General features: G+C 37.1%; 1 protein-coding gene across 1 annotated transcript in view; it reads right to left on the bottom strand.

Moving 5' to 3' along the window:
• Window positions 1-5182: 5182 nt before the first annotated feature.
• The window catches only part of LOC149088665 (major facilitator superfamily domain-containing protein 6-like), a 31043-nt gene continuing 19164 nt past the window's right edge, over window positions 5183-17061 (bottom strand). Inside the window, exons 4-6 of the mRNA XM_089248628.1 lie at window positions 12986-14368; window positions 10880-11029; window positions 5183-5987 (exon numbers count right to left, since the gene is read on the bottom strand). Of these exons, the coding sequence (XP_089104754.1) occupies window positions 5929-5987; window positions 10880-11029; window positions 12986-14368 (1592 nt within the window). The 3' untranslated portion in view covers window positions 5183-5928. The remainder of the gene's footprint in view (window positions 5988-10879; window positions 11030-12985; window positions 14369-17061) is intronic.

Raw genomic sequence — 17061 nt, forward strand, 5'->3', positions numbered from 1 at the left:
ACTTAATCATCATCATGCATTATAGTCGCAGAGGATGAAGTTACTTCATTATGATTAGAGGGTTGACCATATACTTTTTAGAAGGTTACGCCATACTTTATCGACAAAGATGAAGGAAATTGGGATCACAGAAACAAGGGATGACACTGACTCTCACCAAAAATGTCACCATCTGACGGCGGAATCACTAATTGCTACTTATATATAACTCATAAAATAAACTGATACCGCAAAAAAATGATAAACAAATAAATAAAAATAGCGACAAAGAAAACACGTCGCACAAATATGTCAGAAGATTATTTAAAGTCATACACATATATATATATGTATATATAAAATTTATTTTCTGCCTTCCTGTCTTCTCTGTGTGCGTACATTCTCTATACAAACCTACAATTTTAGACCGATCATCGCACAATTTTGCATATATATATACGAAGCAGGGCCCGGATTGAATGATAGGATAGTTTAAAAGTTTGTCGGGACAGGTCAAATGTCCTAAATGGGTAAAAAAAGTCAGGCAACAATACTTCTAGACTTTTAGAATACAAATACAACGCCACAACAGGCAAAATGCCCAACGAGGTGGCTGATAAAAAGATGCCCATAAAAATATGGATGTCACATATTTCAAAAATGCAGCAACCCAATTAAAAATGCAATTAACAATAATTATAAACAATATATAAACATGATAAAATATTATACAATGCCCATAAAGAATACTTATGGTTGTCTTATTCTAAGAATGGATAGCTTCTCGAATTACCACAACATGTTTATCGTATTTCTTTTTAAACGTGTCAATTGTGCTACAATTTACTACCTCCGGGGGTAAGCTATTCCATTTATTAACAACCCTATTAGAGAAAAATTCCCTGCGACACCATAACCTTGCATTGCCCCTCACCAATCGATACTGGTGTCCCCTTGTAAAAGCAGTCGATTGGCGGTGTACTAAAAGTTCATGGTCCATCCTATCCATCTCATTGAAAATTTTGAACACTTCGATCATATCTCCTCGACACCAGCGTTCATCCAATATAAACATATTCAAAAAATGAAGTCTCTCTTCATAACTCAAGCCCTGTGTGCCAATAAGGACACGCGTAGCTCTTATCTGCACCCCTTCAACCAAGTCTATGCCCTCTGTAGGTATGGTCTCCAAAACCTTACTGCATACTCCAGTCCCGGACGAACTAAGCCTCAAAAAAGCGGAAGAATGACTTTAGGAGAACGCGAAGAGACTTTTTTGAAAATGAGACCAAGCATTCTATTCGCTTTTTTGACCACCGCTGAACAATGTTCAGTAAACCTAAGCCGCTCGTCAATGAGAATTCCCAAATCGGTGACCCTAGTTCCATCCGGTATTGTGACACCATTCAACTCGTAAGAGAACCGTGAATTGTTCGAACCAAAATGAGCGACCATGCACTTATCAACGCTAAACGTCATGCCCCATTCATTTGCCCATGCTGCAATCCTGTTCAAGTTGGTCTGGAGCAACTCCCTATCGCTTTCATTCCCGATTACCCCCATTAGCTTCACATCATCTGCGAATTTGCTAGTAATCCCATCGATACCCTGATCGAGTTTATGGATAAAAAGTGAAAAAAGTATGGGGCCAAGGACACTTCCTTCAGGAACTCCACTTGTGACGTCTGTCCAACCAGAGAATTCCTGGTTCACCATAACTCGTTGAGACCCATCTCTTAACCACGATTCTATCCAATTCAGCAAGTTTCCCCTAATTCCAATGACGTGTAAACGCTTGAAGAGTTTACCATGTTGGACTCGATCGAATGCCTTCTGGACATCAAGGTAAACAACCTCTACATTATTGCTCTCACCCAAAGCCTTAGTCACGTTATCATAGAAGCAAAGGAGATTAGTCACACATGAATTCCCCCTTCCTGAACCCATGCTGATTATCCGACAATACATTATTCTCGTCTATCCACTTCACAAACTGCCTTTTGATGATAATTTCCAAAATTTTCGAGAGGGAGCTCGTCATACTCACTGGACGACAATTGGACAAAGGTTCTCTACTACCCTTCTTAAATATCGGAACAACATTAACAAGTTTCCAATCTCTTAGGACGATACCATCAGCAACACTACTCCTGTATATCTGTGAGGCTGGCCCCCAACAATTCATTAGCACATTCCCTGAGGACCCTGGAATAGATATCTCCTGGTTCTTTGCTTGCACATACATTTCTTAGAAGATTTAGTACCTCCACGTCTTCCACTTCAATTATTGAGGATTTTATAACCCCATGCAACACCCGTACATTGAATATGATTTTCTCTATTAAAAACCGTTGCGGAAAAAGTCATTGAAAGCACTACACATGCCTACATTGCTCTCTAACCTAGAGCCTCCTATCGAGAGGGAGCCAACTGTCCCCCTTACATCCATTATTGACGTATCGAAAAAATGATTTTGGGTCAGAGCCAATGTTATCGCCCAACCTAGATTCAACTTCCTTTTTACTATGACTTATCGTTTTCTTCAACAGTCTTCTTTTATCAGTAAACAATGATAGGTCACTTCGTCCACTTTTATACTCTCTGAATGCTCTTTTCTTTTCAAGATAAAGGTTCCGCACGTTATCCGTGAACCATAGAGGGTGCGATGTACAAACACGCTTTTTTCGAACAAAGGGTATGACGTCGTGCAAAACAGAGTACAGCTTGGTACTAAATTCTTCCCATTGACTTACCACCCCCTACTGATTCCGACCGGTCTTTGAAAACTTCCGCTAACCTTCCTCTCAAAACATCAAAGCTAGTTCTCCGAAAACAAGGAACCAGTCTTTTGTTATCAACATTACCCGAGGAAAAGTTACAGTGAAATCTGACGATACGATGATCACTGGAAGAAAACTCTTCCCCCACCGAAACATGTTCAACTACTGTAGATCCTCAGAAGTAGTAAGAACTAAATCCAAAATAGCAGTACCCCTAGTGGCTTCTGATACATGCTGATACAAAAAATTTTCGAGCACCAACTTAAGAAAGTCTCTTTCATACTGATCCAAAGCCGCTTGAAAGATGCTCTCTTAAAAAGACGACTCTTAATGCAGCTTTGTACTGATCTCTAGATGAAAGGTTCTCCCAATCAATACCTGGGTAATTGAAATCCCCTGGTATGAGAACCCTCTTACGCTTACACATGTAGGAAATTTCATCATGCAATTTGGCGATGTAGTTTTGATCCCTATTCGGTGGATTATAACAAACCCCAACAAGTTTATGACGTCTTTTGTTCTCAAGCTCAACCCATATAGTTTCAATATCACTTCTCTGCACGTTACATTCTCTTGCCTTCAAACAGGATTTCACGTAAATGTATATTAACACTCCACCCCCTTTCCCATCAGATCTATTTCTCAAAACAGTATCATATCCTGAGATGTGTAAGAAAGATTCATCCCCATCGTTTGCCCAAGATTCTGTAATGGCTATAAGATCCAGGCCCTCCACAACTATCATAGTTTCCAAAAAATCTTTATTACCCAAACTCCTGGCATTTATTAACGCACATTTTAATTTGCCCGGTGATTTAGTGTCAATTTCTTCTTTTCCACAGGTTGCATTTGCATGCATGTTGATCTTTTTATCCCAATAAATTTCAACAGGAATGTCGGTTTAACGTTTGCGGAGCAGCCGTAAAACGACATTGTACAAACAGGTTGTGCATTCCGTGGGTGCTGAAGCACCCCTGGCTCCGACGCCACTGCACATAGCCACATGTTTTGTCTTGTTAATCCGTTTGTATATACAGTCGAATCCCATGTTAACGAATACCGTTATAGCGAAAATCTCGTTTTAACGCGAACACTTTTTTTCTAATCCTCCAAATAAGTTTACATAGGAAAAATGCAAACAACTGGAATTCCTTTATAACGAAATTTCATTATAACGAAGTGATTTCTCCAGTCTCTTGGAGTTCGTTATAACGGGATTCGAATGCATATAATACTTATCAGTTGATTCTCGTTCTAAAAGGGAGTCAGATTATTCCACGTCACCGTCGCATCATTTTATCACCAACCCAACACAAAAGTATGATTTTTTTTATTCTTGAATGGTTTTTCATTTCAAAAATTATAAGTCTCGTACCTCATGAATATGTAAATTCGACCCCAGCATCATTAAAATCTAGTATATTGCATATTACAGACTTAATCTCCGCACTTCCTTTTATATATAAAATACATTGTTTGTCTGTGTGTGTTTTCTATACAAATCTAGACTGATCTCCGCTAATTTTTTTTTTTTTGTATTTTGCATATACAGTATATAACAAACAGTGCCCGACTTGAGCGATAGACTACTTTAAAAGTCGGACAAATGCTCGAAATGGGTGATAACGATAACTGTTGGGCAGAAATGTATTATGGGCCACAAAAATGACAATTTTTGTATGTGTACTTTGGTAACCGAGGTTCATAGACAATGTGTTTCAGACACGTTTATTCCTTCACAATGGTATGTCACTTCTTCAATGCTTCCAGCATATGGGGGAAAACCGGGCAGCACCGGGTATTTTTGCAAGAAATAAATAAAAGACAAATCTAATAATATCATTTTAAACTTTTATAAAATTTTTCCGAATGAATCAATCGCCGCGAAGTTCTCAATTACTTGATATCAAGAGTGTGTGTTCGACAGTATGTTAATTGATGTTTTCCTACAGAATCTTGAAAAGTACCCCGTTGTATTTTAAGTCACGTAATAATATTCACATCAAGTTAAAAACAACAAAAATTCACAATTTAAATTTTACTAATTTTACTCAGCGGATTTTATTAACATCGAGAATTACAGAACAGGTGAGATATACGCAACATGGTCTTATTTACTAATGATGATAATTGAAAATGAATGTATTTTTCTTTTTTTAAGGGGGCAGTTGGTGCACGTAAATTTTCCAAAAAACACATTTTCTAGTTTTTTTAATTTTTAAATACTATTAAATTTCAAGAATCTAACCGCGTACAAGTTTTTGTTTTACCTGAGCTAAAAATATTTTAATATAAACCGCTGGCAAGCATTGCACATGCTAATGTTTTTCACTATAATGTGTTTTTCTCAAAACTAAGTCTTGTTAGATAAGGAACATTTTCCGAACACCACTCATTCAAATGACTTGAAACTTTGTGTGGCTCTCAACACTATAGTGTTACATATTTTAACACGAGGATTTAGGATTTTAATTGTTGGTTACTTTTTCTTGAATTTTAACTTGGAAAAACGTGCAACTTTTCAAAATCACCAAAATTTACCCATATTTTGTGCCATAAAATTTTTTTGAATAATTTTAATAAAAAAAATCCTCATGTCAAAGTATATAATACCATAGTGTTGAGAGACACACAAAGTTTCAAGACATTTGAATGAGTGGTGTTCGAAAAAGTATTTCCTTATCTAACAAAAAACTTCGTTGTGAGAAAAAAGCATTGCAGTGAAAACCATTATCACGTATAATGCCTGCCAGCAGTTTATATTAAAATATTTTAAAAATATTTTTATTAGAGGTAGAACAGAAAATTTAACACAGTTGGACGCGGAAAATTTTATAGCATTGAAAAATTGAAAAATATGTGTTTTGTTTGGAAAATTTTCCCGCACCAACCCCCTTAACATAAAAACCAAAAAAAATTCGGAATTTTCTTTTAATTTTCTCTTGCTTACACACTGAAATTTTCAGAAATCTACATGTGTGAGTTACATTATCTTGAAAAAAATTTCATTTCCAATATACAGTACATTTTGTGATGGATATCATGCAATGCTTTGATACACATTTCGTAAATATTCAGCGGGAAAGATCATCAGCGAATTACAAGCTCTAATCGATCAGTTCTAAAAAAACTTCTTTTCCGAAACACAATAAAAAATACTGTACATATTCTATTTCTCTTCATTATTTAGTGGTCGAATCCGATGCATCTGTGTCTTTACATCTAGATCTATAAGAAAATGAATTCAACATTTAGTTCCGTAAACACTAAGGGGCCATTCAAGTCAGCATATTTTAAGCTATTTTTGAGAGGCAAATGCGTGGATTAGGTCACGAACACCCCCCCCCCCTTCCACCCTTCCTAAAACAATCAAAAATTCATTTTTTATTTTAAAATTATATATATTTTTTTAATTAAAACATTGGAAGAAATGCCTTTTATATGTGATTATTAGGGCAGGGTTTTTATGCTCTAAAAACTTCTAAAATATGCTCTTAAAAAATGTAAATATGCCCTATAAAACGAAAAATATGTCCTAAAAAATTCTTCATTCTCATCTCAATAACATTAGTTTTAGCAAAATAATGCGATAATGAGAAGTGTTAAGAGAGAGAGATTCAGTCTAAACTATTTTGAACCATAACTTATCTTAGCAAGCGAAACTTCCCTTTTTGAGTTTCTTCCCTAAGTTTTTTTCCCTAAAAATTCAAAAGCAATGTGCTGCCATCTATAGGCAAAAATACATAGCCAAGTATATAATAATTTTTTTTTGCTATTTTTAGTGAATACAAATCCTAGCTCTGGTAGCACTCGTCAGAGGCAGGGACCGAAAAAAACAAGACTGAAGCGGTATTGGAATAGCGGGGAAAAAATTTACTTTTTATCGGAAATTATGAAATTTGTAAAATGTGCCTTAAAATTTTGAAAAATACGATTTGAAATAATAAATTTTGAAAATAATCACGAAATATGCAAAAAAAAAAAAAAGCAATGACATAAATCCGAATCCTAGTGATTACAATCAATTTCTGTCAGTTTAAATGCTATTAGAAGGCTTAAGAGAGAGAGAGAGAGAGAGAGAACTCAAAAAATTTCTGTTCAAGAAATTCATTGCGACCTACATGCCAAACCCTTTGTGCCTCCTCTAAAGGTCGATCCTTTGCGTACGCCTCTGAGTACATATACAGGGTGGGCAAAACTTTGAAAATTCATAAAAATCGTAAAAATAACCGAAATAAAAAACGGTTTGCAGGGTTAGCATCGCTAGGTCAAGGGGATGTTTTTAAGATAGGGGAAAAAAACCCTCAAAAAACCGCCGATAGATAGCGCTGGCACGAGCAAACTTCGGTGGAAATATGTAAATAAGACGATTTAAGAACTTGCGCTCCTAATCCACAAGCAGTTCACCGTTGTAAACCGCGTATGTGGACCTGCTCCACTTTGCCGTTGCTATATTTGTGATTCGCCCTGTGGTGGTGGTGGTCACGTGGAACACATACTGCTGTAAGAAACGATTTGGAGGCATTCTGTTCGTTATTTGCGTATATGAGGCTTTTCGAATACACGTCATAATCATCATCATCACTCCTGAGGGACATACAATGGATGATCCCCATAGAGATCAATGTTAAAATTGCCGATTTTAGCGTAGAAATGCGGAAATTTAGTGCGGTTTTCCGCCATATCTATAATTTTAAAAATTGAATTGAATCTTTGGTTTTCGAAATACTGAGTTCGCTTAGAGATACGAAGCCTAGAAAATTAAATATAAAATAATGAGCTAGACCCACTTTTGAGGTGGATATTCATGCAATAAAATTGATTTCAAATTTTTATTTATATCTTCTCAAGCGGGAAAATGAGAATTAATGTCTCCGTGATGTCTTATATTATCCAATTGCATGAATCCATATAGTTTAGGATGTTTTCAAATTAATCATAGGCCCTTATAAATTACATCGAAGAACCGCAGCTTTAATCAAGCATTTTTTGAAGGAAAAACAGGCAGAGATCGATAACTTGAAGTTAAAAAAAAAAATCGAAATTTCTAGGTCCCATTAAAAAAGAAGAAAAAACGATTCATTTCTATGTTTCTTTAATTTAGATTTGTTTCTTTCATGAATCGCACAGAAAGTCGCCATATTGGTTATCTTGTATGTCCCTCAAAATATCACGTGATGCAAAAAGCCTCATTTTCTTTGACTTGTGTACGTCAGTGCCACCTATCGTCTGTTTTTTGAATTATTTTTCTCTCATCTCATAAAAATTCCCATCACCAAGCGATGCTAACCCTGCAAACCGTTTTTCATTTCGGTTATTTTTCCGGTTTCTATGAATTTTTAAAGTTTCCACGGACTTTTTGCCCACCCTGTATATAAAGAGTATGCATAGGGAGTCTGACCAGCACCTCCTAGAGATAGAAGGCCTCCGCACTCTGCTGGGGAAAATAATTCCCTGCTCGTGCCAATATCATCGTTGTGCGGGAAAAAAATCATCGGGTTCGGAATTGGCGATTTCTATGCCCCACATCCAATCACTATTTGGTATTTGCGAGCCAATCAGGAAGATTCTACGCCAAAATAAGAGGAAACGAAATAGGATGCTGCGTTTCAAAATGTGGCAAACTTTCTAGGTAGTCTGAATGATGTTTATGGTAAACAGTGCAGAGGCTTTCTATCTCTGCTGGTCTGACACTGCTGTAGTGAACTTTGCTATGTATGAACGGGGCTAATTTTCCACATGATTAAAGACTGAATACACCATATTTTTAGCCTGTGTTTTAAGTTTATTAATTACTGGTTTAAGAAGTTAAGTATTAATCAAAGGGGTGGCATAGATTGTCGTTGCTTATTAATGAGCTTTCGTCTTTTTCATCATGGCTTCTCTATGTTCCGGAAATGTTGATCAGTCAATGGCAAGATGGTTGCCTAAAAACAACCATTTGAGTAATTTGAAGTAATTCCTTCTTATAGTTAGCTACTGATGCGATAAATGAAATTATTGCCGATGTGTCTGGTCTTGGCTAACTAATTGGAAACACCTGACATTTTTATCTCCTGCTCCTCACACAAGATGGAGTTGACGTAAACTTTGGTTTTTCTTTTCATTATTAATATATTTTCCTCGAGAAAAACAACCATTTGAGTAATTAGAGAAGTAATTCAATTTCAATATCTTTCTCTCGAGAAAAATGTGTATATATATGTTGACAACACTCAATGTGCGAGGTTGTTCTGCAAGTCCCCTGAATATGTATACGTGAAAAGTACTATAGAAATTACGTAATTTATTAGAATTAAGTGTTGAGTTTTTTAAAACACTGATTTGTTGATTCATGGTAATGACCACCAATGATTGCCAATTTTTATTCCGAGTGCAAGGTAGGCCCGCACACTACGTGCGATCAAGTATTTCAGGGGTATTAACATTAAATAAATACACACTCAAAAGTGTTTGGTCTTTTTTCCGATACCTCACCCTATGCAAGAAAATAGTTTTTACGATTTGTAGGTTCTTTGCTCGTCCCGTAAGTCATCGCAGCTTGTTTTCTCGTCCACACCATGCAGGAGCATAGACAGTACGGGGCTGGGTGGTGATCCGCTATTCACGAAAAATTGCATCATTTGAATATGGGGGCAGGGCGAAGTAAAAAATCCATCCTTCCCCCCCTCCCCACATCACCATGCGCACCTTCGGTAAACCATATCACCCCCTGTTGCAAGAGCGTGTGCCCGCTTATGTACGGGAGTCCAGTAAATCAGTCAAGTCACGTGCTGAGGGGACACAAAACAGTTTAAACAGTTTTACCCCCCCCCCCCCCCCCCGTAAGTGAGACCGGATGGAAAGGGCCGTCTCAAGAGGTCTGAGAGATCTACAAGAGAAAAAGTTCCATACGCGACTAATCAATAAGGGGGAATGTTAGTTCAGGTGCCCACAAACTAGACTGTTGATGCGCTAGAACACAGTGAACTTCCTTTACACAGTTTGCAAAACAATATTGTTTCATTTGCGCAGAACACTACGCTGGACCGCGGCTTGGATGAAATGGATACTCAACAGACCGGAACTAACCAAACATCTGGTCAAACCAAAACCTCATCACCTTCCTGAGCGACAACCCAGAGAAGGTGAAGATAATGGGGAAGAACGAATGATGACAGAAAAATGGTGGACCCGGACACACCAGTGGCCCCTTGGAGATCAGCTAGACTGACAAGACGCGATTGTATGTACAACGAATTATACGATGTATAGCGATTACCGAATGTATGACCCTACGAAAGGGCTCCCAATCTCCCTCCTGGTCTTTCAGAATTTTCTCCGGCATGACAGCGCCCTTCAGGAGCAATGAGCTAAAATCGCGTAAAAGACAGAGCCTAAGTCGGTCTGTTCTGTTCTGTTCAGTACAGAACACTTTCTCACAATAACGAGAAAATAATTTTTTCATACAATATCTGTGATGTCCTTTGCTTCACTTTAGGCACGTTTAAAATTTTATTTCACAACAATACATGAATCATTCACAATCGATACAAAAATATTATTTGCATTTACTATAAGGGTAACTTCCGAAGAATTTGAAAATATTGAGTCCCTATGGCCATATTTATCTGGATCTGCTCGAACTTGGTCAGAGGCAGTAATTGACGGTAATCTCATTGAGCCAAAATTCCCCTCAAAAATTTCCCTGATGAGTGTTCCCCTTCTCACAAATTCAGAATTAATGTGCTGCCATCAATAGGTAAAAACATCTTGCCGAGTACTGTATTTAGCTTTAAAATAAGGTCAGGTTGGCCGAAATCGCCGTGGAAAATGCGGGAATATTCAGTAAAATAAGGGTTATATCAGTGATTCCCAACGTGGGCGATCGAAAGTTCTAGGGGGCGGTGGAAGCTACGGGTATAACATAGGATCCTGTGGGTTAGATTGCGTTGGAGAGCGATGGGAGAAAAAAAATTCTGAAGAAGGGGGGTGATGTGGGGGGGACAAAGAGGTTGGGAAACTATGGGTTATATGGTCATCCTACTATATATATAATGAATTTTTTGTGTGGGATATTTCTAATGAAATCTTAAATACAAAACTTGTGCATCTTCAAACATGGAATTGGCTTTACACACCTTTCCGGCTGATTCTATTTTTCCGAAAGTGAAGAAAGGTACCATAAGCGATACCGGAGAAGCCACAAAGGATGGCCAATAATCGATATGCCCATCTTCCACCGTACTTAATCATAACTTGACCGCCAACAAGACTTCCAAGACTTCTACCTGTTAATGAGAAAGGGGAAAAAAATATTATTATAATAGTAAATTATTATCTTTTTCATAATGAGTGAATATACGGGTGCATAGTAAATAGGGGGGGGGTATGGCATTTTACTGGTGAACCGTTGATCCAAAACCTAATGGTATACTTACAATTAGGAAAAGTTTCTCAGATACGTCATTCATGTTACAAGGGGGTTGTATAGGTATCAAAATAAAAGAAAAATTATACAGTCCACGCGTGCCCCTAAAACCGAATTAGAAAGTTTTTTGCCTTGTCTCTCTTGATGCCAACAAAAGTAATTCCACGTTTCTAAGTGCAATATTCTGTTATTCTGCGATATATTTGAAAAGCGGATTAAAGTTAGGAACAAAACATATCGAAATACGGAAATACACCTTTAGGATCAACGGTTCGCCAGTAAAATGCCGTAGCCGCTGTGGTGGTCGAGTGGTCATAATGACGGACTCGCATCGCGGGGATCCGGGTTCAAACCCCACCGTCACCGCAGTGGTGGTCGGCTGAAGTTGGTTTCCTGTGGTTCCGAACTTCGAGCCGCAAATGCGAGCCGATCTCCCCATTAAAAAGTCTCGCCACAGAGAGCAACACGCCTACAACGATAAATTATTCAATCGTTACACTTCACTCACAGTTAAGAAAACTGGTGGCAGATGGCAACACGACACATAACAAGCATTACCCAAAAACAAACTTCACGTCAGGTTTCACTACACGTACACACACATTCCCGCTTATACCAATTCATTAGAGGTTCCGCAGAGGAATATGGACGAGGTGCATGCGTGGTTTAGTAGTAGTAAAATGCCATATACTTCTTTCTCCGTTTGCAATGCACCCTGTACATACTGAGTAGTAAAGAAAGGCCCTTTTCACATTTTACTGGCTGAACATTGATTCTAGAGGCATTCTTCTAATTAGAAAAAAGTATCGAAATAACGTGTAGTAGTCAGATACATCATTCATGTGGCAAGGGGTGTATACTTATTAAAATGTAAAAGAAAACAACTTTTTGTACACAGTACCACCATGTGCTAAAAAACACAGTTGGTAAGTTATCCCTGTTTCTACTGACGTCAACAACAACAAAAGTTAAACGTTTCAAAGTGCAATATTTGCTAACAAGGAAACGCTCCCAATATAAACTCATAGAATTTGACGAAAATTTTACAGGCGTTAGTAGATGGCTCAAAATATGTACTGTGAAAAGGGAACAGATTTTAGTGTGCGATGTTTCATTTTATTACTGCTACCGCCAGTATTCAACGGCTGCTCTTTCAGTTTCAAATGAAGATACTCTGGATTTCCTCATTTTAACTCTTCACCTACGTACATTTTATCATTTTCATCTTATAATGTCAAAATCAGAATTCTCAAATTCACTTTCGTCAACCGATGACTCGAAATCCAGAGCGTCTTCTACTTCATCACTAAACACTTCGCAAATAGATTTCAAGGTTCTTTCAAAATTTCCATTAAAATATGAAATATATTTCCATGAAATATTTGTATGCAAAACAGAATGAAAAAGGAAAATAAAAAAGCCAACAAAATTTGGGAGGGGACGAGTTTTTGTTAGATTTTGCTGTTCTTTCCCACTTTCTTTCGGCAACTTTTTGAATTCAAACATTTAAATGAACATTGCATTTGGAAAAGACGCGTTATTTTGTTGACCTCAAGAGGTAACAGAGCAACAACTTTATAATTGGATTTTTGAGAATAGGGTACCCGTATAAAAAGTTAATTTTTTTTGTGGTGATAAAAGTATAAAAGTATATTCTATACAACCCCTTGCAACTTGAATAACGTATCTGAGTTTTAATGGTTATTTGGATTCTTTTTCTAATTGCCTCTAGGATCAACGGTTCGGCTATTAAAATGCGGCCAAGGACTCATTGAACTATATACTTAACCTAAAACATTCAAAAGATATTGGTTACCAAGACACCAGTGAATTCCGCCAGCACATACGATAACCGTTGCATGTAAACCCTCAGGAGCTACTTCATGACTGTGTCTGATGACCGCTACCCACAGCAGATGGTATGTGAAAATGGCTGATGTTTCGTAGATTAAAGCGTGCCACGTATTCTCCAGCAACGAATAACCTACACAGTAAAAGACATGGGCGAGAAAACCGCACAGCAGTAGGTTCGAACTACCGAGTTTTTCGACCCACCAGTTGGATGTGAGTAAAAATGGAAGTCCGGATATGCTGTTCACGCCCAGCATGAGTCCCATGAGGGTACTCGGTGCTCCCAGGCGATCGAGATAGATGAATGAGTAAATTTTAGCGAAAATAGAAGTTGCGCCTAGCACGAGTAAAGACAGGCCAAAAACGACGATGTCCAGGTTTTTCAATAGTTTCGCTGCGTTTCTCATCATATTTCGTCCTGGTGGATAAATACGCACGTCCAATTTATAAACAGCCATCATCAGAAGAACAAGTACTCCGTCAATGAAATAGATTGCAGTTGCAAAGTTTCGCGGTCCTCCTTCTGGCGTTGTTAGATCAACGAGGTAGCTTGCAAATGGCGAGATCAAAGTTATGCTCAGCATCGACCAGAATCTTTCACGGCCAAAGTCTGAATTATAAGTTTCTACCATAAACATTGATGTTACATCCATGAATCTGTAGCAGTTCGAGATTAGAGCAGAAAACAAGCAGGATATGATTATACAGAGTGTTACAACTAGTATATTGTTGTCATCTACGAGAGGACATTTCAGTTCTGTCCAGGAAGTATTAAATCCCACATCCTCACCACAGAATGATGCGCAATCGTCTCTCATTATAGACCGACAGAAATTTCTAGAATCGATCCACGTAGCATTTTGTGTTGCGATTTCGATATTCGGCGCAGAAAACGTTCTCTTTAAGGTACTTGGGATAGGCTTGGTGCTATTCCCAGATGAATCTTCTCCAGTTTCAGTTTTATTTAAAGGAAATGCGTGATATAACAGTTCACTATAATTACATTGTACAAAACATTCTACAGTAATGTTCGTAAATTGGATCTGTTTGAGTTTATTTTCCACAGACAAGTTCGGATCGCATTGGATTTCGGCAACAGCTGTCAGGAAGCAATTCCTTTTTCTTATCACTGGAATTATGAGAACGCTGTTGATAACGATGGCTACTAATATGATGTTGGCGACTAATACGGGTTTAGATCTTCCTATTTTGTCGGCGATTATCCCAGATAATGAAGGGGCAACGAACTGGAGTATTGGATTCAACGCAAGCATAAAGGATAGTTGCGAGACGGATATGCCCAGTTGGAGTAAGTATAAGTTGAAGAATGGCAGAAGCATTGCTCCTCCTAAGGGATAACAAAAAATATTGCATGTAATAATTATTATCGAAACTAAAGAAATAGTGTTATTTAATTTGTTCTAAACTTGAATGTGCCTGCCTCATTTGGAACCCTGTGTTCATAATTATGAAAGGGACACACTCGAGCTTATATTACTGGAGGGAGTATGACGTCAGCGGTCTCCGCCTTGGCAGTGCTGACAACGGTGTCCCCCAACATCTTTCTCGGAAGATCACGTGACTCGGTGAAAACAAACACGATCCCCCATAGAGATCAATGTTAAAATTGCCGATTTTAGCGTAGAAATGCGGAAATTTAGTGGGTTTTTTTCCGCCGCATCAATAATTTTAAAAATTCAATATAATTTTGGATTTTCGAAACATTGAGTTCGCTTCGAGAGATACGAAGCCCAGAAAATTAAATATAAAATAATGAGCCAGACCCAGTTTTGAGGTGGATATCCATGCAATAACACTAATTTTGGCTTTTTATTTATATGTTCTCAAGCATGAGAAAATGAAAACTATTGTCTCCGTATTGTCTTATATTATCCAATTGCATCAATCCATATGGTTTAGGATGTTTTGGAATTAATTATGGGCCCCATATAAATTACAATGAAGAAATTCCGCAGCTTTAATCAAGCATTTTTTGAAGAAAAAACAGGCAAATCGATTCATTTCTGTGTTTCTTTAATTTAGATTTGTTTCTTTCATGAGTAGCATGTGGCATTCCTTTCATGAGAGTAATTATAGATAATTCCAGAATTAATGAAAGATAATTTCAGCATTGACGAAATTGATAATTCCAAAATTAATGAAAGTGATAATTCCAGAATTAATGAAAGCGATAATTCCAGAATTAATGAAAGCGATAATTCCAGAATTAATGAAAGTGATAATTCCAGAATTAATGAAAGTTATAATTCCAGAATTAATGAAAGATGATTCAAAAATTAGTGAAAGATAATTCCAAAATTAATGAAAGTGATAATTCCAAAATTAATGAAAGTGATAATTCCAAAATTAATGAAAGTGATAATTCCAAAATTAATGAAAGTGATAATTCCAAAATTAATGAAAGTGATAATTCCAAAATTAATGAAAGTGATAATTCCAAAATTAATGAAATCGATAATTCCAGCATTGATGAAAGATGATTCCAGAATAAATGAAAGAAAAATATATTGCATGGATATCCACCTCAAAAGTGGGTCTGGCTCATTATTTTATATTTATTTTTCTTGGCTTTGTATTTCTAAGCCAACTCAATATTTCGAAAATCAAAAATTCTATTCAATTTTTAAAATTATTTATGTGGCGGAAAAAACCCTACTAAACTTCCGCATTTCTATGGTGAAATCGGCAATTTTAACATTGATCTCTTTGGGGATCGTGTTTGTTTTCACCGAGTCACGTGGTTTCCTTGCATTAGATGTAGACGACGTCGTGGCGGCTGGATGCTCCCTCCAGTAATATAAGCTCGATGGGTTGGCCCAATATGTTCGGAGGTCAGTCATGCGCAAGTAGTGTTGCCACTCCAACATGGGCAATTATCGTCAAATGATAGAAGGTATTGGACGGCTGCGAAAGATTTTAACAGGTGGCTGATACGAAGATGTATATTTAGGAAATAGGGAAAATTCAACTTCTCTTTTCTGGGGAATCGAACCAACATCATCTCACTTGCGGGTGAGCGAACGAGCCTACAAAGGCAACGAATATGTCAATCTTTCCTTACAGCTCGTCTCCACTGAATGAGACCGTACATGGACGGTCGGACCTCATTTTGGTCAAAGTTCGCCATTGCTGACACTGCCACTAGATGGCAACATATTCGAGGATGATGCCATTCTCCGATATCCATACGAAGGTTTTTAACAGCTGGCTGATGCGAAGATGAATTTAGGCAAGAGAGAAAATTCAAACTGTCCTTGCGGAGAATCGAACCCACGTCCTCCTACTTGCAAAATGAGCACCCTAGACCACTAGACTATTTTTAATTTTTTTTTTTTTTAATTAAAACGAACAAACAGCAAATTTAAATATACAAATACAAACATATGTTACACGACGCAAAACACACACACATATAATACATACACTATGTAGCCCCAAGGGACTATGAAGTCCTTCCAGCAGGCCTATATGATTTTAATTACATGATTTTGTCCCTCAGCAACAGCCTCTTTTCTTCATTAGATGTATTTTAGTATATAATTAATATGCATTGGTGTACAATAATTTATTTCAAAGTACTGCATTAATATCTGTGTTTTTGATCATAATAAAGACATTGTAATGTGTATTTTTATTACTATTTGTGTAATTACTTGAGTAGATGAAGTTCATTATTTTCGGTGCGGTGTAACAAAAACTTGTTTGAAATGATGTTTTGTTACTTTTAGGCACTTGATAGATATTTTTATATCTATTCGAGGTTCTATTTTCATTTTTTACTAACCATTCTTCGTTTTTGATGACAAATTTATAAATTCTGTACATGTAGTTCTGTCTCAGTGTCAATATGTGGCACTATATGTTTTTGTTTTCTATTGGAACATTTATTAATTCTCTTAATTTATTGTAAAGATTGTCTAGATTGCGTATGTTTTCATAATATGCTCCTCCCCAGACACATATTCCGTAATTTATATTTGAATAAACCCACGCATAGAAGATATCTTTCAAGAAGTTATT

Source organism: Pholcus phalangioides, unplaced genomic scaffold, assembly GCF_987345545.1.
Source record: "Pholcus phalangioides strain wild (caught in Gottingen) unplaced genomic scaffold, Ppha-v1.0 ptg000003l_1, whole genome shotgun sequence".
Lineage (NCBI taxonomy): Eukaryota > Metazoa > Arthropoda > Arachnida > Araneae > Pholcidae > Pholcus > Pholcus phalangioides.